The sequence below is a fragment of the Bombus huntii genome, chromosome 12 (assembly GCF_024542735.1).
Source record: "Bombus huntii isolate Logan2020A chromosome 12, iyBomHunt1.1, whole genome shotgun sequence".
Classification (NCBI taxonomy): domain Eukaryota; kingdom Metazoa; phylum Arthropoda; class Insecta; order Hymenoptera; family Apidae; genus Bombus; species Bombus huntii.
The window spans coordinates 6,413,136-6,434,554 of NC_066249.1; the positions used below are offsets into that span (position 1 = coordinate 6,413,136).

The 21,419-nt window shown below is 39.7% G+C and overlaps 1 protein-coding gene across 7 annotated transcripts in view; it reads left to right on the forward strand.

The window, feature by feature from the left end:
* Window positions 1–21,419, forward strand: part of LOC126871786 (uncharacterized) — a 585,120-nt gene that overhangs the window by 422,036 nt on the left and 141,665 nt on the right. For all 7 annotated transcript variants that reach the window (XM_050630990.1, XM_050630993.1, XM_050630991.1 and 4 more), the window contains 2 exons: window positions 4,448–4,557; window positions 19,485–19,603. In XM_050630990.1, the coding sequence (XP_050486947.1) occupies window positions 4,448–4,557; window positions 19,485–19,603 (229 nt within the window). The remainder of the gene's footprint in view (window positions 1–4,447; window positions 4,558–19,484; window positions 19,604–21,419) is intronic.

A 21,419-nucleotide genomic window follows, 5' to 3' on the forward strand; every position in this document is an offset into this window, starting at 1 on the left:
AGCGAGGAAATTCAAAAACTATGAAATATAAAATATAATATATTGCATGATTGTGTACATAACATTAGATTTGTAGGAAATGAATTTCGATATTGGTCATAAGATCTATATAAGGAGAATAGATCAGTCAGAGTAAAATTTAGAAAATGTACGTAGACAAAAATTAGAAAGCAACTTATATCGATTATTTCTCAGTATCTATCTCGCCATTGAAGTTCTCGATTTTACAGGCTACAAAATTTTTTTTGCAAAAAACTATCGTACGATCCAATCTGAACAAGACCTGGAGCTTAGCGCGATATCAAAATACTTTAGCGTTAACGCGAAACCATCCCCGGAGGAGCATTTAGGATGTCACAGTACAGAGAAGATATCAGAAGATGGTTACGGAGAAGATAACACGCGCGTGTTTGCCACGATCGGCTATGCAATTATGCGCACTCGTCCTGGTGGTCGACGTCGTCATCGTGACGCTTCGCTTTCTGAGACAAGCTACAGCCGCAAGGAAGGGAAGGGCGAAACTCCGTCGCCCTCGGATGTGCGAGAGGCGAATGCAATCGTGACGGGGTCGTGTACCAGCTCGGCGTACTCGGTTAAGTACACTTTATTAAGCATGCCGTCTGCGCGTTGCATCACCCACTTACGTGGTAAATGGAATTACAAACGCATCCCGCCCACCGCCCGCGGATCTCCGCTTGCGGCTGACACCTTCTGCGCGCGGCTTACGCGTACACACGTTAAACCGACGATCGCGGAGGCGTTATATTTGCGCGATCCTCCACGGGTCTGCCTGCGGCTCCGCGCGAAATTGCTCCGCGTGCTCGCGAATTAAGTACCGTCGAGCGAGTCGAGTCGCTATTCTTCGAGGATGATAGATGTTGGACCGATTTGAAGATCGGTCGAGATGGTTTGGTTAATTTGGTTTGCATGATCGTTGTTGGGAAATGGAAAGAAGTTGAACGATGGTGGTTACTAGCGTATCTGAGGACGAGGTATTTTTTGGATTCCTGATATCAGATTTTGGCGATGTTGAGTTTGAAGTTAGCACTTTTTAATGCTAGAACATTACTTACCATTTATTTAAAGTGACTGATATCGGAATTTGCGGGTTTTGCGATTATTAAAAATATGGCGAGTTTTTGGTTTACTTGTTACCAGATAGGTACTCGTTATACACGATCTAGCAGCGTAACAGTCTATACTTTGATAATGCAGCATCTCATCGAATAAAATCAGATTCAACATTGAATTCCGATATAAGGAAATACAATTTATCATTCTGTGGGGAGAATAAATATTCTCAGTTTGCTGGATTCGAGATTCGGGATTCGAACCCGGATTTTCTTCTTACCAGGCTGATACCTTCCCAATGAAGCTGTCTAGGCCGTCAGCGAATACCTTCTCGTAAATCGCTAAGAGTCGCTATCGGCTACCCACGGTTTTCATATTTTATTCATAATCCATAATGCAAGTATGATTCAGAATTACAATTCAAGGTCTAAGAACAAATTATTATCCCATAAAACCACGTAATCTCCACTCGAAACAACTACTTTTTCTGTGTAATTCAGCACATTTCATCGCAATCGCTTTCCAAACCATCGATCAGACCAGACCGCGAATTCTTGCCTGTATAAACGATCGAAAATTAGTCGGTGACTGGCTCAAATAAACTATAATTGGAGGTGGGGGTCGTTGAAAAGGCTACGGACGAGAGAATTGAAAATTCCGCGGCGTCGGCGCCGAATTCAGTTTCGGTCGAGCGAATTACTCGCGGAGGACGCGAGGCGCGGCTCGTTTATCAAATTCGCTTGGTATGCGCCGCATCAAAGACAGAGCCGTTGATTTATTAAATTGCGGCTGGATGAAACCGTGGCTGTGCCGCCGAAAGAGGAATCTATTAAACGGCGGATTCGACGTCACGAGGCGTCGCCTACGTCGCCCGACGTCGTCGTCATCGTCGTTGTCATGGGTGGGGGCACGCTCGAAGACAAAATTATTAAAGTTCGCTGTATACACATTTATCTTCCGTCCGATGTTTGCGTCGCTGAGACGAGATAGCTCGCGCGCGAGAGAGAGAAGAGCTTCTTCCGGTAAATACGGCTCCATCGAAGGTGATGAAAAGCGACTTGTTTACCTCGTCGCTGCGCCCCGTTGACTTCCGGGACAGCGACGAAAAAAGTTTCACGGGGTGGGAAGAAAGCGGAGCCGCGTGTACTTAGGGCGGTTTCGACGAGGAATCTTTTATTTTAAGACGGGGAAGTTTCGCGAAGAACCCATCGTCCCTTCTGAAGATGGCCGGCACGAGCATCCGCTCGGGTTGTTTGCGTTACGGTACATGGGAGGGTGGCTCGAGAGTTGATGCGTTGATTGTTCAACATCGTGAAATTGGATTCGTTTTTGGATACAGATGATAGGTGGTACTAGGGTTGTGTTGGCTCGTTGTATCGAAGGGTAGTTTACAAGCTATGATGTTACAGGCAGAGGTGTTGCTGAAGAGATATTCTTCTTCGAAGACGCTGTTCGCAAAGGAGAATTGTCGTACGGCGATATGAGTATGATATTGCATAAACATTCTGCATAAACTGTACTTTACGAGTAAATGGAAACTTTGTTCGTCGCTACGGTTAATTTTCGTTTGTGTAAATATAATAACAAGACAATTATCGTTATCAGTTAATATTCATCGATTGCCCTCGTAAGCTTCGTCGTCTTAATCTCAAGCTTGAAAAGATAAACAGCATCCACATTTATAGCGGGAGATGTGTTCTCTCGACTACTTGATACGATGATAATTAGATCCTACGCAAAACTTCCACTTCTCTGTCTCTGTCTCTCTCTCTCTCTCTTTCTCTCTCTCTCTGCTCTTTGTAGCTAAAGATAAAGTAGAACGATCCGTACTTGTAGAATTCCGGCGCAACGGTCGTTCTTGGAACAATCATTAATTAGATTCGCCATGAAACAAGGATGAGAGGGGAAACTGGCCAGATACGAAGGAAGATGAACGCAGGTGTGGCTGAACCAGCACCGACGATTCAACGAAGAGCAATGGGGAGTGATAGAAGAGAGAAGAGAGAGCATGTTTCTCCTTGAAAGTAAATCGGAGGAGTAGGGCTGTTCCTCGGCCGGAAATGAGGCTTGCCAAGTACAATCTCCGGTCAGAGAAGGCCTCTCCATTTTGTTCTTTGTGATGTGTCCGCCATAATTGAAAATGTCGTCGCGGACTCAAGGGACTTTGCGCCGTGTGCTCCCTTTCTTCGAGCAAACTCCATCGTGGCAGACCATCCACCGGTCCACCTCTCTTTCAAGGCCGAACTGTGTTATTATCGTCAAAAGACACAATGGTCCCGTAAACGGATACGAGGCAACCTAGTGTTTAGTTCCCGAGCCTCGCGGTTCGTTACCGTTTTATGCAAATATCCTTCTCGCGACTGTGCAAACACTGTTTCTTGTTATCAAAGGAGGATGTTTTCTCCTTTTCCATTTTAACGATTCTTAATGAAGAATTGGTGGACTACATTAGTAGCAAACAGTGTGCTTTTGTCGGCTTTGTTAATAGTTAGCGGTCGGGCGTTCTTGCAAATTCCTGTTTTTGTATACATAATTGAACAGATGCAAGCAAGAAATTTGCTTTATCTACTAAATACTGCAATCATTACTTCGTTTTGAATAGTTCATGTAGTTTTGTACACCGTATACTATGTATATCCTATACATCTCTGCGTCTTTAAGTTCGTCGAATAAACATCTACAGTCTAGTGAATAGAATTTGATTTTCATTGAACTGTTCCTTAGTACTTTTGCTATGATATCTTTGACAGAAGTACGAACCTGTAAACGTGAAAGCACCGGGTTATCTGTTTCACTACATTCGATAAAATATTTTATTAATACGCCTCTAATTTAATATCAATTCAGAAAAAAATACTTTACAATAGAAGCGTATAAAAGGAAGAGCTCTGTCCAAAAAAGAATCTCTATATCTGAAACAAGTCAGACATTTTTTACTCGTAGCCAATCGATACTCTAGATCGTTTCTTCGTGGTGGAATCGATCGGTGGTGACGGGCCAATCGGCCATTAAGTATATCTTGTCTACTGATCGCAAAAAGAGACGCGACAGGCAATCAATCTTCGATAAGTCGATGCTTCGAAGAAACAGCCGCTCGGTTCTATCGAACGTTCTCGATCGTACGAAGAAACTGACGCGCGTGTAAGAGCGAAATCTCTCGCGAGGTGTCGCAAGAAATTTTCGATCGGGAATCTCGAAACATCGGCTCGATGTGTAAGTAATGGTTTCGTCGTCCATCAACAAGAACAGGAAGAAAGATTTCTTATACGCGTGATCATCGTGCGATTTTCACTGGGGGTTATATTTTGATTCATCGAGATATACGTATATCGGTGAAAGGAAGTTAGCAGCTCATAGATCTGTCCTTTGGTTTCAGGGAGCAGCGAGGAATCGAGACCTGGAGCTGGTGAACCTGGAAAGTTGGGAGTGAAGAAAGCAAGACCGAAGGCTTCGTCGCCCAACCGACAGGGACCACAGCAATGCCAGGTAGAAGAGTTGTTATTTTTTAAACATTGCATATCTTTTTCATTCAGTTGTTTTAGTTCGATATACGAGTCTTTCGAAAGCTGAACTGCTGCAATTCCTCTTTCAATAAATTTCTCAATTTCATCAGACAAGTACAAGGTCGATGTTCAATTATCAAGAATCTTGACTTGGCTTACTTCCTTCACTTCGTTTATCGTAACAAAACTAGCGTAATAATGGTAAAACCTAAAGTGAATTTCAAACAATAATGTCTACAAGAACGTGGCTTACTTCCTCTTTTCAATTTATGGGATTGGTCAGTCTGGTTTCTGAATATATATATAAATAGTTTATCATATTTTAAATGTAGTTAAAAATAACTAAAAATTAATACTGGGAGCGTGTATGCTGTGACTGTTTGCATAATTCAACGAAAGAATTATGTATCGATGCTTTCGTATTTCGTATATGAAGAAACTCACAAAGAGAATCATCGACTAACATTAGCTTTTCTCTAATGACAGTTTTATTAAAAAAATATATTATCCAGATTTTATAATTTTACTTTAAAAAATACTCTAAAGATAATCTAGTTGATTGCTTATAGAATCCCAAGATTAGTCACAAACAAAAGTCACAAAGTAAAAGCGGTATAAACATGTCAGTCGAATACTTGCAATTAAAATTCTGTGCGATAGATCATTTGACTTACTAATACGTTATCACGAACAATTTTCTTTCAATTAAAAATCGAATTGCCAGTCTTTCAAAGCTAAGCTCGTGATTACAGTATTCTTTCAACGTTCGAAATATAAAAGAAGTCGTTCCACAGTTGGATTCACGCGGAACGTCGAGATAAGAGAAGCGAGAACTCGAAACATGCTTTAACGTCAGAGGTGAATCGCCGCTCGGTCCGATCAGCGTCCCCGGTGACGTTCGTTTGACAATTTTATTAACTCGTCGGGACTCTGACTGCAAAGAGAATTTTCAATGAAATCGCGGAAAACGAAAGAACAGTTCATTAGCGACATGCAGACGATCGAATTAGAATGTCGATCGATAGCCAACGAAGTGTGCTCGCGAAACCGCAAGTCCACAAAATCTACGCCAGCTTACCGAACCGGTTTCCTTTTATTCTCTCGTTTCATGTTTTTACTCGGCTATTGTTCCACATGTACTTTACTTTTTATCGCTCTTGTTTCCCTAGGCATTCTGCTTTTCGTTTTTTCGTTTACGATCCGCGTGCTCCTGCGTTCTATAATGTTACAATCTTTTTTTCGTCTCGTTTCTTTTTTCTGCGGTTTTACTTTTCGCGTGCCTATATTTCCCGGAGAAAATTCTTTCCTTTTTGCTTATGTCTCGCGTGTTCTGTACGTGTAACATTTGTTAGATTTTTCCCGGAGAGTAGCAATCGCAGCTATCGAAACTCAAACGTTTGGATTTCAACGCGATTCGCGAACTTGAAACGACTAGAGAATATAGTTGATTACAATTAACTTTAATTAACTGTGGAAAGTTAAAAAAAAGGGCGTTTCAAACTATATGATATTGTTCGGATATTTTAATTTTGAATTTCTAGCTTCAAATACAACATTGTGAATCCATTCAGAACTTTAAATAAACTAGCAATTTTGCACTTTGAACTTCGATTTTTTGATGTTTGATTCTTAATTTTTCATCGCTCGTTTGAGGTTTTAAATTCATTGCATTCTTTTTACAAAAAAAGGAACAGCTTTTTATGCATATAATTTAGTATAATGGATCGGTGTAACTTAGTCGATTATGATAGAACGATAAACTGTGAATAATTATTATTCCATCGTTGACTAATTGCTGGTTTATGTTCTTGTATTTTGCGTACCTAACGCAGCTTAGCGGAAGCGTATCTGTGTAACAACCGAATTAGGCCAAAAGTTCAAGGCCATTTCGGTGCTATCCGCTTCGTTAGCCGTGTTCGATTTAATTTCTATTCCCAATTTGTGAACAAAGTCAAGAGAAATATTGGAGCGAAACCTCTCAATCTGCAATTCAGTTCTATCTATTACTTTTAGCCCCAATCAATATGAAAAGTAAAAATGACTCTTTCCTACTATTGATTTGTATATTCCGATATTTCAAACTAATGTTATTTTTGCTATATTTATTTATTTACTTACAAACTATTTAATAGTGAAATTTTCATAAACTTATCACGTGATTGTAATAGTTATATTCATTTGATTATAATTTTAAATATATAAATTTAATAACTATAAACATAAGAAAATTACATAATAATATTGTATGATAAAAGAATTTTAATTAATATCTTCTTTTTGTTACATTATCAAATTTGTAAATTTCTGCTTTATGAGATTTGTCTCAAAGAATGTAAACTATGTTTGATAGAAATTAAGCATCGGTATCTCGACAATTTTGTACCATCTAACTTAAACCAAGAGTAATTGGGAATATAATAATTCAGTTAAGTCTGTTTGCATATAACCGGTTAAATGCTCAAACGTTTCGCTCAGGTACAGACGGCTCTAGAATAAATGTAGAAACGACTACGTCCGTAACATTCTCTGTTAATTTACATCGCGGTGAATCTCCTGAACATTAATAATTAAACACACGCGTTGCGTACGACGCGAATAACGTAAACTGATTTTCGAACACATCCAGCTCAGTCGGTACATTTAATTTCATCTCTTTGAAGATATTTGCAAGGGCCATGTCAAAGCGAGAATTCGAATTCGTATTAATTAAATGTCGTTTCTTAGAGGAAGTCTGTTTATCGAGCAAAATACGCATGCTGCAGTTTCTCACAAGAACGTTTGAAAATTGTGCCCTTTCAATCTCTGTTTAATTCACTCTACACGTATAGTAATTTCCACAACGTTATACAGATTTCTACAACGTTATTTCTTGCACGTTATTGCAATACATTTAATCTAACAAAGATAAATGTTGAAGTAGTTGAAAGTCGTAACGATATCCAGATCGATATTTGAATATTCTAAACGAGACTCTTGAAATTGCTAATCGCTTGCCGAAATTTTAAACACATCCTGATACTTCCAACGAATGAAACAGACGAGTCTACGACAAAATTAAATCTCACATCGAGTTCCATAATATTTGTATAAAATCGTTCTGTAATCATTTTTTAAGTAAAACTTTCGAAACAATCCTTGATATAAATAAAAACTTTTTCTACTAATTCAAGAGTGAAATTTTGCTTCGACAGGAGTTAATTATTTTCCATTGACAAACCAAAAGAAAACTTTGTGCGTTGAAGGGTTAAAAATTTATTTACGACCCGATTGTCTTAAAGTTTCCCCGTAATAACGTTTTCGAATCATCTCGTCTCACCCATGAATCTCATCGAAATCCTCCAAAATTCCCTGAAATTTCGTCTGCCTCCAAGATAGTCCGTTCGATCATAGTCGTATATAGGTATAGTTGCTAGATACTCGCGGCACGTGTGCGTTTTTGCGTGCACGCGTGACCCAGATTGGTATGAAACGACCGAGACGCGAAAGCCACGCTTCTATCGATGCCGGACTGTTTATGCAGGCGAGCTTACAGCGGCCAAACTGGTCGTCGCACACGTGTACACACATACACAGGCAGGCCACATTACACAAACAACGATGGATAGTGTGTAACTCGGAAAGGCTGTTGAATATTCAGGCGATGCGATCCTCGAGCAGCCAGGGGGAACACGCCGCCTCGTCGAGTACAACACACGAACGCAATATCTCTTCGTTCGCGTAACCGAGCAGCGTAGTTACGTCAAGGACCATTTAAGGAAGCGCGACTGTTTTTTCTTTTCTTTGTCTTCGCGCACCCCGTTTAAGTTACGTCACGTTGCCGTTATTCTCTTCTTTCGCTTCGTTCCTCCTCTTTCTGCTCTGCTTTTAGCGAATACTGAGACCGAACGTTGACACTTTTTAGCAAGCTGTTCGATAGAACGAGACATTGTAATTTTAAGAGAAAAATGAATGTTGTTGAATACCTGAAAGATCGGCTGGATTATTCCGATTCGTTATTAAATCGGCAGAAATGATTGTTTTCAGCGAGAAGAATAATTATACGGAAGTTTTTGAGTTGAGAGAAGGACGAGCGACCTTTTTAATGGTTTGTTGAAAATAACAGCACATTGTTCTTCGGTAATTGTTTTTAAAGTATCAAATGAATATACTCTTAAGAAGGATAATAAGAAAGGAAATTCTGTTAAATCTGTTAAAGCAAAGAAATCATTAAAATTGCAAAGTTCGTATGACTTTAATTACAATCATTTCTGTACAACATATTGTGTTATACGTTAAATACTGTGCTAACTTGGTATTGAGCTTATAACTGGAATAAAAGTTATAAAAATTGAAAGCTACGGAATGTATATACTAACTTTCCTTGGCGTTTTCAACTTCTTTTTTTTATTCTAAATACAACTTTCCGGCCAAAGCTGAAGATAATTCGAATCTCTATAGCTAGTCTCATTCTCTGGCCTCAAAGTGGCATCTTCGTTTTGTATTAGCAACTTGGATAGCTGAGAACCGAAGGGCCGTGAATTACGGGTCGCCTTGTTACATAATTAAATGATGACTTGGCCGACTTGTTGACAAGCCCCGTCGATGTATCGAGTTAGCGACGAATTAAGCTGATCCTCCACCGCTCGATTATGGCTCGGATATTGGCACGAAGGATCCACAAAGGAGAAGGAGAAGGCGAACCTGGAGCAGAAGTGGCTCCTAGCTCGTGCTTCTCTCGCTTCTAAACGACGACCGTGCCGTAATTTTACAGGAAATTAATAGTTACAGGTTGCGCGGGGATCGTGAAAACCTTGGCGAATCGATCCGTGAATTATCGGCAACTCGTCGTTCGCCGTTTCATACTTTTAATTGACGGCTCATTTTCAGACAGCCATTCGAACCTCTTCGTCTTCGATCTCCTCGATTTTATCGGTTTGCTAGTCTTAAAGTTGTATTTTTCAAATACGCAGATACATTTAATAAGCCCCTTCGTGATTTTTGGTAAAATTTGTCCGATCTTGTTGAGTTTGAGAAAAATTACTTTTACTCTGAGAAAAATTTAAGTAGTAGCACATCTGCTGCTTTCTTTTCACGATAATTGATTCAAATTGTTGAGAAAAGAACTAATCGATTAGAGTTTCATATTTGCACAAGATAACAAACCGAAATACATGGATTTTGTGAACTCTTTCGATCTAAGTTGCTGAGAGAATTTATCTTCGTAACGAAATGTATCTTTCATGTGAAACGATCCTGATTTTGCAAGAGAAGCATTACTGTTATTAAATATAGCATTAAGAAGTAGATAAAAGAAGCAGGTTGTATCCTTCAAAAAGCGGCTGACAATTATACGTCAAGCGTAGACCTTGACAAATGTTAGCCTTGACACCTTTATATTGTCTCCATTGTACATTTATAATATAAGCTACTCATTCTACTTAGCAAAAACTTTTTTGACCTTGCGTTGGACGGTAATTTAATTTTCAGAAAAGAACGATGAAAAATTAACTTGCCAAGTTAAATTGTGAAACAATGCAAATGCACGTATACGTGAGCGTAGCTGGCCATGCAATTGCCGGTGCCTGGGACATAGGGAAGCGTATAAATTCTCATAGTGACGTAGCCGCGTGTCCATTGTCGCAGAACAATGTAACGGATCCTCGAACGGAATGCGCGAAGATCACAAGCAGGAGGAACGTCCAAGATAATTCGAGCGATCGCATCGATCCTTTCAAGGAGCAGCAGGATACCAAACCTGTCGGTCATACGTACACGTGTGTGTACGCGCGTCGGTGGTCGATTCACGGTAATCTGAAAGCGAGGAACACCGAGCACAATGGGGGTAAACCGATTGAACCGAGCGAAATCTGATGGCATTCCTTCTCCTCTACCAAGTTCGACCTCTCTTCGTTCTCCTCTGTGTCTCGTTTTCGTCGAGCATTTCCCTCTTTTCTCTCGTGGATTCACCACTCTCGCAGACTCTCACATCGATACACACAACACGCTTACACAGTGAGTCCTGAATCCGATAACTTCGTAGAAGGGTTTTGAGAGTCGTTGACCTCGTCTTCCGATTATCCTCTCGCGATTCGAGCACACGGAATCGAAACTCTTCGAAGTTGGCATACAACGTACTCGCCAACGATCGGACCCGATAAGCGCGCACCTCTTTCAGAGAGCACGGCCGATCCGTTTCCCGAGTTATGGGACGTTAAAGCGTGCCGTTGCGCGGACCGTGCAGGTCGTTAAGTTAATTAATTGACTAGGAGGTTACCCGGTTGTACGGCTCGCTCGACGTTACGTGGCTTCCACCGAGAACACTTGCAAAGATCCGCCTGCAACCCCGGCAAGATGGGTGGAGAAACACTTCGGCTGATCGATGAAGTGGTTCATCGGGATTTATGGAGATGATTATGTGCGTCCGACTACGCGGTATTTTCGTAGTTGGCGCAGCTGTGTTTATGGTTCAGAGAGTTCGAGAGGTAGCAGGGGAAGGGGGTTGAACGATACTTGGAAAGGTTTTATTCAATGGGTATACTTCTGGGTGGTAGAGAGGTTCTTTGAGCGGAGGAAATGTAATTCGAAGGAACTGAGGATAGGAATTTTGAGATAAAGTGAAATAAATTATAGTGGAAAATGTAAGTATTTTGATAAGAACGTTAACCTTCAAATAACTTAGACGTTTCACGATACTGAATGATCAAAAAAATACATTCGCTCGACATCTGTCATTGACAAATGACACGTGCCAAACTTGAGATTAGTGAAGGCGTGCGAGTAAGAAATTCGATTACGAGGCTGTACTTTAGTTGGCCGTCTTTTATTTTGAATTCGCTAAAAATATCTCGGCAATTAAGCGATTCTATCTTCCTACCATCGCAGCAAATACGCGATTCTACTCTGCTCCTCTACCCTACATTCTATCCCTACATCATCGTTAGCAGATACACTCGCAACAAATACTCCTCCTCACTCTGCCAAAACTCTCAACTAAAACAAAATCACCAACCTCTATCTTCCGTACGAATACCATAAACCCTTCGTCAAGACAAGAAATCCCTCGAAGCGACAGGGGCTCGCATTCCCGCACCGGTAATTCCATAATTCCCCATTGAAAACGAACTCAAAACGGGGCTGGAGCTCGAGCGAGTGACTCGGCGCGATTGTCGTTCGCTTACAATGAAGGGGCTTCAAGTAGCGTCGCGACGCTCGTCGTCTCCTTTTCCTCGCGACGTATTCCGTTCGTGCCTCCAAAGCTCCTACTTGCGAATAATATCCCAGGACTACGAAGTCGTGGCGTGGTTCACTTTTGTGTCCCAGCAACGACACAGCAGCCAACGACGAGTTCACCTCGTCGACGTTGGCTCGCTCATTATTTACGGGGGCGCGAGTTTCTCGTCTGCCTGCTGGCTGCTGGTAATAAGATGCACTTCTTTAAAGGACTCCGCCTGCAACAAATTGCATTGCCCAACCCTTCACCCTCCATCTAGCGTCCTCGCAGACCGCCCTGCTTTGAGGCAACCTCGTCGAGACGAATGTGGTTAGCCAGAACAAACGTTAACCGGATAGTACCGTGGACGCGTTTTAAGCTCGAATCAACCAGCTGCCTTCGAACCAGGGGAGGATTAACGAGGTAAACTCTAATGCGGGAATGTGTCGATGTTTCAAGCTGCACTGTTGTTTTTTTTTTTCAGGTTTGTTCCCTTTTTTGTGGTTGGTTTTAGGAAGTAGAGGGCTGAGCATGTGGACAGACGAGATTGGTTAGGGTAGATAGACTGGAGGATTGTCTGAGAATCCTGTGTTGGTTTGTTTATTTTCATTTGTATTGGTTTGTTTAAAATGCTGATGGAATTGTTTGTTTAAAATGCTGATACTATAACAAATACACTGATATTCAGATACTATTTATAACCACGTATTTTTTACGCGCGTTAACGATCATCTTAATCGTCGTTAGCAACAAAACATCGAGAATCCTAAAAAAAAATCGCACAAATGAATCCTTCTTAACTAATCTCTTCGACGCTTATAATAAATCCCAAAAAATCCTCGAAGTAGGTCGTCTCCTCATTTAGCAGCGTGGCGTAACAGCGTGAATGGCGAAAACAAACGTTAACAGAATCGACCAACCGACGATATGCCTCTCAGACCACGAATCGCCGTTTCTCCTGCCATCGTCTAACTCCATCCATCGACTCTCTCCTTCCAGCTTCCTTTCCCGGTAGCAGCCGGGATGAAGCTTCATCCCTAACGAAGTATCAATGTTACCAGCGGCGGATTACGTATTCAGGAGCGGCGTTGCTCGGTGTACATTGGCGGGTTTGGCAGCGCGGACACGAGGAGCCTGCTGCTGCAGACGTGCACGTTGATACGTTGCCGGGCAGAGCGGGGGTGGCAGAAAGCCGAGTGGCGTGTCTGCTGGTGGCGGCAGAGGGATCGAGAAAGGCCAGGAGTAATGATGTTTGTTTAACTCTTGAGGAAGGACCGTTAGCGGGACTGGAAGATACGGGTTTTGGCACGAAGATGATGGTTAAGGGGTGGAACGACCAGCCGGTGTCGAGGCCCGTTCAAACGTCTCCGTTCTTTTTCATCTCGTATCCGTCTCTTCGTCAGCCTCTCTAGATGGTCCTCTCTTCGGGCCTAGCGGTCCTTTTGCTTCGTAAATTGAAACTCCCATGTATTCAAGTCCGTCTATCCGCAGCACCTTACGAGTTCGGCTACGTAAATTAGATTTTCTGCTTAGGAACCGGCAGTATGATTTTCTCGGTCTCCTCCCTTTCCGTAGGATTCGTCGATCTTCAGAAGTTATCTTCAGAAATGGTTAGGGAACTATTTAAGAATTATTATCTGGTTTGAAGTTAATGTAAGGATATATACAATAAATTATAAACAAGATTTCGTGGTTGTATATAACACTATTCAATTTTTTCTCAACTGTATCAACTATACCAGTTTAGGCAATTGTAACAGGAACTGATTTTTCTCGTCGCCTTGGTACAAGCAAAAGTTTCAAGCTTACCAATTGGAAAATAGAGAGAAATATTTGCAAGGGAATTTCCTCGCAATAAGTAGGTCACGAATGTTATAGTAATTTCCTGTACGTATGCAGATCGAGTAAAAGAGGTCCCGCTAAGAAAAGAAGAAGAATACGATATCTGACAGAATTTAGCTTTTTTTTAATTACGATAGAAAAGATCTGACAAGCAGTAGTTTAATTAAGATTAAAAGCCCGATACAACGAATTGTATGGTTAACTTGTCTTTCGATTAACCTGGATTCTACTGACGTAGTTGCATTAAGTGCAGAAGATAGAGAAAGAATGCGAGGGAGAGGGTTAGAGAGGGTGTTGTATATCTTCCGCGAGAAAACATAGTTTTGTTTTATCTCGAATAATAAACTTCTCTTTTTGATAAGAGGTTGCATTTTATGCGCGTAACGGCGGTTTATTTAAATTAGTGACCTTAATAACCAGCCTTGAACTATGATTCTTCATGAATTTCATTAAAAGATAGCGTGCGAGTTTTCATTTATGGATCTTTCACGTGTCCTACGTGATATGTGGTTATATGAAGATATTGCACACAGTGTTCCGCATGGAATGTAAAAAATTTCTCAATATTAACTTGAGAGATCATTTTTAGCAGACTCTGAAATACTTTGTGGATGAACAGTGTAATATACAGAAAAGATAATAAGATATAAATATATCGAATACTAAAATCATTGACCCAAAGGGAACAGCAAGCTGAAAACAAAAGAAACCGAGTAAGATTCAAATGGTTAATAGAAATCACCTGATATTCGATCAAAGCGCCAAAGCCCAGTAAAGATGATGGATGCCTCGTATCTTTCTTTCGAAAGATCACCTTGGATGATGAATGACGATAGAAAAAGAAGAGACAAGAGAAAAAGAGGAAGAATTCATAAGCCGCATAGGATACATATTTCCTGGAAGTATCGAAATTCTAGCAGCCGTCTTCCCGTACGATCGTCCACAGAAAACCAGTAAATTTCACGGCTCAAGTATCAGCGATCGCTGAGCCGACAGTTTATCCTTTCTTCTCGTTCCATTAGGAAAACGGAAGTTTCCGGGCATGGATCGAAGGAAGAAGGAAGAAAGTTGGTGGTTCGATTGGAAGGCGAGGGAAATTTCTACGGACGAGTCGAGTGCGCGACTTATTCGCGTTCGTCGTCGTCGTCGTCGAAGCCAGAGGCTCGATCGAACCGATGAAAATAACGGCGAAACGAAAAGTGGAAAGAAGTTTTCCGATAATGGAGCCGAGAATCGTGGATCCGTCGCCACGTGCTGGCCGCAGCTGCATTGGAAATTAATTTCGACTTAACGATGCGAATTCCGAACCCGGCGTGTCGGTGGATTTCCGATGCGTTACGAGTTTTTGATGCGTGTAGATTTCCAGAGGGACGAGAAGAGTAAATGGGCGGAATCGAAAGTCGAGTTTGTTCCCTGGGATTTTACGATTCGAGGTAACGATTCGAAGTTCGCGCGGATGATGGCTGTTCGGCAATTTGGAAATATATTAGTTGCTATTGAAATGCGGTAAATAGAAGTTTGATGAAGTTTTATGCGACGTAAATTCGTACGAGGGATGTTTAGACTTTTGGCTTGGAATAGAAATAAAAGCTGCTAGAAACACAGGCTGATATATGTACAGTGAATTGTGAAGACCGATAGGGAGACATCTTTTACTTCTTCAGGAAAAACGTTTTTCCATATGACAATAACTTTGCCAGCTAGTATCTTGTCCAGTAGTCACGTATTATCAAATTGTCTTTTCATTAAATTTGGCTATGGAATTCTCTTGAAAAATATTTACACCAAAATACTAATCTGAAAAACATTGGCTATCATATAGATACATATTTAGTATACATTTAGTTTTTTCCATAAAACTTGATGTATTTTCCATCCATTGTTGAAAGTTAAAAGGCTTAGTAGCTTAAGTATCAAAATGTTGAGGATAATTGTGAGTATAATAAATAAATCTGACTTCTAACTCGATGTTTTAAGCGTCGTTATCGTAGCGATGAAATGTTGTACAAAATGCAAATAGCACAGTTGCTCTTTTGATAGTATAATTACGATATAATTATGTGTGCTAGTTTTTCTTAATACAAATCTCTCTGTGAGCTCGTGTTTCACATATTCTCCCGGATAAGCTGACATAAATATTCCTGCAGATTCATTTATACTTATATTCATAAACATTTCTGCGTTTTTATTTTGTACATATTTGCTTCCTGTTTCTTATAAGAGAGGCTTTTTCAGTATCTCTTTCACTACGTCACTTTTGAATGTAGAAGCCGTGTAACTTCTATTAATGAAGAAAAACTGGATATTAACAACATCAACGTGATACGATAAATAACAAAAATAAGACGTGTCGTAATTTATTTGACCCAAAATTATCGGTATAAATGCAATACCACGATATTTCTGTTAATCTTAATAAATTCATAAACTAAACCATGGATGTTTATGTAAACTCATATTGTATACACTTTGCATTACATGTTTTTTTATATAAATACAGACTCTTGGAAATAATTTGTTTCGCTTACTATTAAATATCTTGAACGCTGTACTTTCGATATTCTATATATATTTGCATTTTGTAGATTCCTCCATTTTTCAATTTTACATAATTGCATAAGCATCTGTAGTTTATTCATAACAATAAGCTTAATATTAGCTTACTGAAATATCACTCAACAAAATGCGACCTATTTTACTATTTCTAAATAGCAATTTAACACTAGCTCACAATTTCCAATATATCTCGAGGAAACCTTGTCGAACGCAACATTGAATAGAAAGTAAAGGTGAAAAGTAGCGGTAGAGTTTCATTGAAATTCTATCAGAAAAGCCATTCGTTCCTGGACGAATTCAAGTCAGGGAATTTGGCACAATGTTTGACGGTAAATTCGACGCCAATACCCGATATTCTTGCACGGCTTGTGGGTCTTTCAAATGAAACGGCGCCTATGCGCGCAAGCCTTCGGCCTTTGGCTTCCTGAAATAGTTGTTGTAATAGTACACTCCCCTGCCCGAGAAATAAACCCAATTCTACATACTTAACAGGCATACCATGTCTAACACCCTCGACCGTGTCTTCGGCCTTTCTGCTGTTAACACGTGAAATGTTGTGCCGACGTCTCACGTTAATTGAGAATTGTGCAGAACGGAGTTTCGCCTTATCTTCCTTCACACAGCATGAATTCGACTTCGAAAAACTTCTCTGTTTAAAAATATACATAAGATAATAAATGATTTAACTATTCTCTCTCTCTCTCTCTCACTCACTCTCTCTCTCTCTCACTCTCTCTCTCTCTCTCTCTCCAGACTTCTATTTTGTAACTTTGTTATGAATTAAAGATGTTTGTAGAAAATTCTTATTGATTTTGATGCTTCGTCTATTCTACTGTGTATGAATGAATTGTAATGAAAAAAATCTATTTATGTATTGAACTCTTCCGAACTACTTACTATGTGACATGTACGCTATGATGTATTCACTAATAATGGCGCAATCAAATTTGTCGATTTCTCTGTTTCTTTTTCTTTTCTTTTCGTTATATTCGAAGAACTGTGATATTTGAAATTTACACCATGTGTCTATTAATATCTGAACGTTTTACTCTCCGAGTATTCTCTTATGCGAACAGACTGTCTGCTAATAACAGATGATTTTTTCTCTCTCTAACAGCATAAACGAAAATAAATGAATAGCAAATGAAAATAACGAAGATATAGCCATCTTCTTGCGTTTATGTAGTATGTATGATTTATGTAGTTTGGCGGTAAAAAGTTAACTGACAATTTCCTCGATCGCTATTTGAACAAATGAAATTTCGTATCAGAGAAAAGATTGTTCTGTTTTCCGAATATTTTTGCCACCCTATTAGTTTAGCTATGAGAGGCCCCATTGTACATTAAACCATAGACGACGTAACCAAAGAAATTCGAGCTACTGAAATGGATCGTGATTCGTTTGAATGAAAAGGAGATCGCAATAACGTACAGGCAGAGTCAGACCACCCTGACGCATGCTAAACGCGAACGTGGAAACGCCGCGCAATGGTATCTTTATCGACGTTCTAATGTCCGTCGTAAAGCGCGTCCGGCCTGGTTTTACGACGGCTACGCGTGGTAATTGAAAATCGTGTCCAACCTCGTTCCGTTTCACGTGTCCGTAATGAACCGTTCGAAACGCGCGACGGCCCGCGCGGAATTGCGAACATTCGCGCGATACGCGCTGCGATTACCGTGTATTAAAAGCGCGGCAGTCTCGATTGGAAGTCGTTACACTTGATTCGACGTCGATCGCCGTTCGTGATACTCGTTAGACCGAAATTTTCTCTCGTTTCGATAGAATTCGTTAGCTAAATCGAGATAGTTTCGTGTAATTCAAAGGTTGAAACGAAGAGTTGAATGAGGCGTTAAAAAAATAAGATACAATTTTTTTCGCGAGAAACGAATAGATAGGAAAATGATACCAGAACTTTAATTGTCGAGATTAAAGTAGATATGGAACTTGTACGAAGAAATCAATGCGAAATTTTAGGTGAAGTGTGCCGGAGATTGTAAAATTATTTATAAAAGATCGCAAATCTATTTGTAGAATATATAACTTGGATTAAATTATGCTTTCCAGCTATGGCCAGAATTATGTTTTGGATCATTGAATGAAGATCCATTATAAAGGTTTATAAATGGCCAAAAATTAATGTTGTCTTATGGTTTGATAACGTTTTCATCACTTGATTGATTTTTTAATAATTTTTTGATTATTACACCACGGATGATTATACGTTTGTGAAATATTTAAAAGACATAACATTCAAGAGAGTAAAATTAGTATAGCGTTCAATTGACGAAACAAATTTCTATTTACTCATTCGTAACTCGTTCGTGAAAAGATAAATTTATAGTAACATGTTTGCAGTTTAATAATTAATTAATCCATCGATTAATATTGTAGAAATTCTAAATTATCGAAATGAGCTTTGAATATGCACAAATATTTTCGTTTAAATTGTTGTCGCTAAGGTCTGTTTTATACGTTTTACGTTCAAATATTTTTGTAATGTTTCAAGCAAAGGTTGTCCGGTGGAAAACGGGGGGAAATAGAAGCGCGACTGTGTATATTTGTTTTGTAGCGTAAAAAACACAGGAAACCGGGTGTATTTTTAGAACGCAGTCATTAATGGATGCTAGGAAATGTGTGTACGCGGGCATATAGCAGCGCTGTCTACGTCAAGCACATTCGCACGTTTGGCAGTAACATGTGTCAAATGTTAGACGGTTCTGAAAACGTGTTCCGCGTAATGCTAATGGCCAAATATAGGTTTACTGAAATTACATTTTCCCTGTTTGTCAACGATGGTCGAATGGCTCGTGAAAAGTCATTTTATTAAAAGTCAGTTTGATTTTTCACGTAAATACGTGCGAAAAAAATTTCAACGGAAATTTAAGATTTTACTACTCCGACTTGGTATATGTATATAATACGTTCCATATAATTCATATTATATCTGATTTATAATACATTATACATTAATTGATATTAATTAAATAGGATTTCACATACATGTGGTGCCAAAATATCTAAATTTTTGTAATTTTATTAGCCCCGTGATGACACGACTGCAATGATTAAATTGGTAAAATTTAGAAGAAATTTGCAATTGCAAAAAATTAACGCGTAGCACGAATGAAATTTCAATATGTTTTGTTTAATACTCGTAATATATCGATAAAATATGTTCAAATACTTTCGTAAGCATATATTTAGTACGTAAGGGCGAAAAATCGTGTAACCTTGAAAGCGTAAATAGCCAATTAAGCCGATTGTCAGGGATGGAGCATCAGCACAAAGACGCGCTGACACGTAGCACGGTTTCTGTCTGCAGGTCTGCGGGAAGGTGTTCAACAACGCATCGGCGCTCACGAAGCACAAGCTGACGCACAGCGATGAGAGGAAATACGTGTGCACGATGTGCGGCAAGGCGTTCAAGCGGCAGGACCACTTGTGAGTATAGATGCACACCATTCGCCCCTTTTCCGCGTCAATTAACCAACACTTGTGCCATCTCTTCCAGTTCAATCGTTCGTCGTGATAAAATTAATAAAAAAAAATGACAAGTTTCGGGGTAATTTTAGATTTTAATCTTTTACAACGATGTGTTGACATATCTGTAATTCTTCTTTAGAAAAATATTTTGTTTGTACGATGCAAATTTATAACACTGTATAGTTTAAGTTTGGGGTATAAATAACACAGGATTTACGAAGAAACAATGTCGATCAGTTCTACAGTAACATCGTAGAATTACAGTGGAATTATAGTATAGCGAATTGAAATATTTATTTATAAAATAAGAACTCTACATATGTCTTTTATTATTCAAAATAAGTGGCACATTTTTTAAATTGCCTAATAAACAATGAGCGATAACTAAAACCTTCTGAAAGTTACTCATTGTTAGGATCGTCACTTCTACGATATACGTACCTGTATCAAGGTCATTGGAGCAGATTTCCCTATAGCGCAAAATCAGTATTTTTTGTCTATATCTTTTTTTCGATTCTCAAAAGGAAGTAAAACTTTGCTTCTTTTCCTCTTTCATCGATAGTGAATCCTCAATGAGTCTTTGAACAAAACGCTTCTGTCTAAAAACCGAAGCTTTTCGTGTACGTCCGCCAAAGCCTCTCAACGAATAGACGCTATTCTGGTAGAGAATGAGGCTTCCTAAGGCTTGTGCATTACATAATATTATGGAATAGCTGTTTTGGTGCTTTGTACACTCGACGAGAGGATTGTTTCTGATATGCGATTCGAGGCAACGCACGAGTGGGCCACGACTGGAGTGCAGCTTGCTCTCTAGGCCGGATTTCAAGAGGAAAGCTCGCCTTTTGTTCCCAGCCACGCTGCTTGCGATTGGTGCTAGTTGAATGCTGATTTGAACTGCGGTAAAAAGGTTCGGCAACTTGGTGAATCGATGTTGCCTCTTATCGTTTACACATGCACACGATGGAGTAGTTATTTTATATTTTTAAATTTTTTAACGTTGCAATTTTAGAATCTTCGAATCGTTGGATTTCTATATTTTTGAATATCTTGATCTTTGCATTTTCGAAATTGCGAATCTCTGAATCCTTGAATTATTCAATCTCGATTTTCCAAACCTCTGCGTTTCTTAATTTTTAACTCTTCGCTATATCGCAGAATAAAATTCGAAAGGTCGAATTCAATACGTTGTCTTGCATCGTTCGAATCAAAGAAACATTTCGAAATGATTATTCTTCGCTGATCGTGAGTCAAAGTTGCGAACAGTCGAAAGGCGTGGAACGTGGGCAATGGCGTGAAAAGAGAAAGACTTTGGAGGATCGCAGGATCGCGAGAATTGAAGATTCTATTCTTCTCGAGAACGGAAAAAGAAATAAAGGGGAATCAATAGTAGCAGCAACGGTTGCTAGTCTTGGTCAGACTTGTTGGTTGGTCGGAAGGAGTTAGACTTGTATTACCTTTTGCGTAGACGGATCTACAAATCTTCCCTCTGTTTCTTCTACTTTCTCAACGGTTCTTCTTCCTTCTCATTCGAGATTCGCCACGTATCTTCGTCCACGTTTCCCCTCGGTAAGTTTTCCTTTTTCCTCAGCATCTCATGCCCTTTCTCTCTCTCTCTCTCTCTCTCTCTCTCTCTCTCTCTCTGTGACGTTCAATTCGGCTTTGCAGTATTACTAGCGATTCGTTGAATACTTTGTCGAAAACTTATTGATACGTCATGGAAATGTTGCTTCTCGTATTTAGGATATTTAATCATGTATGTTTGATCGAAACCTCG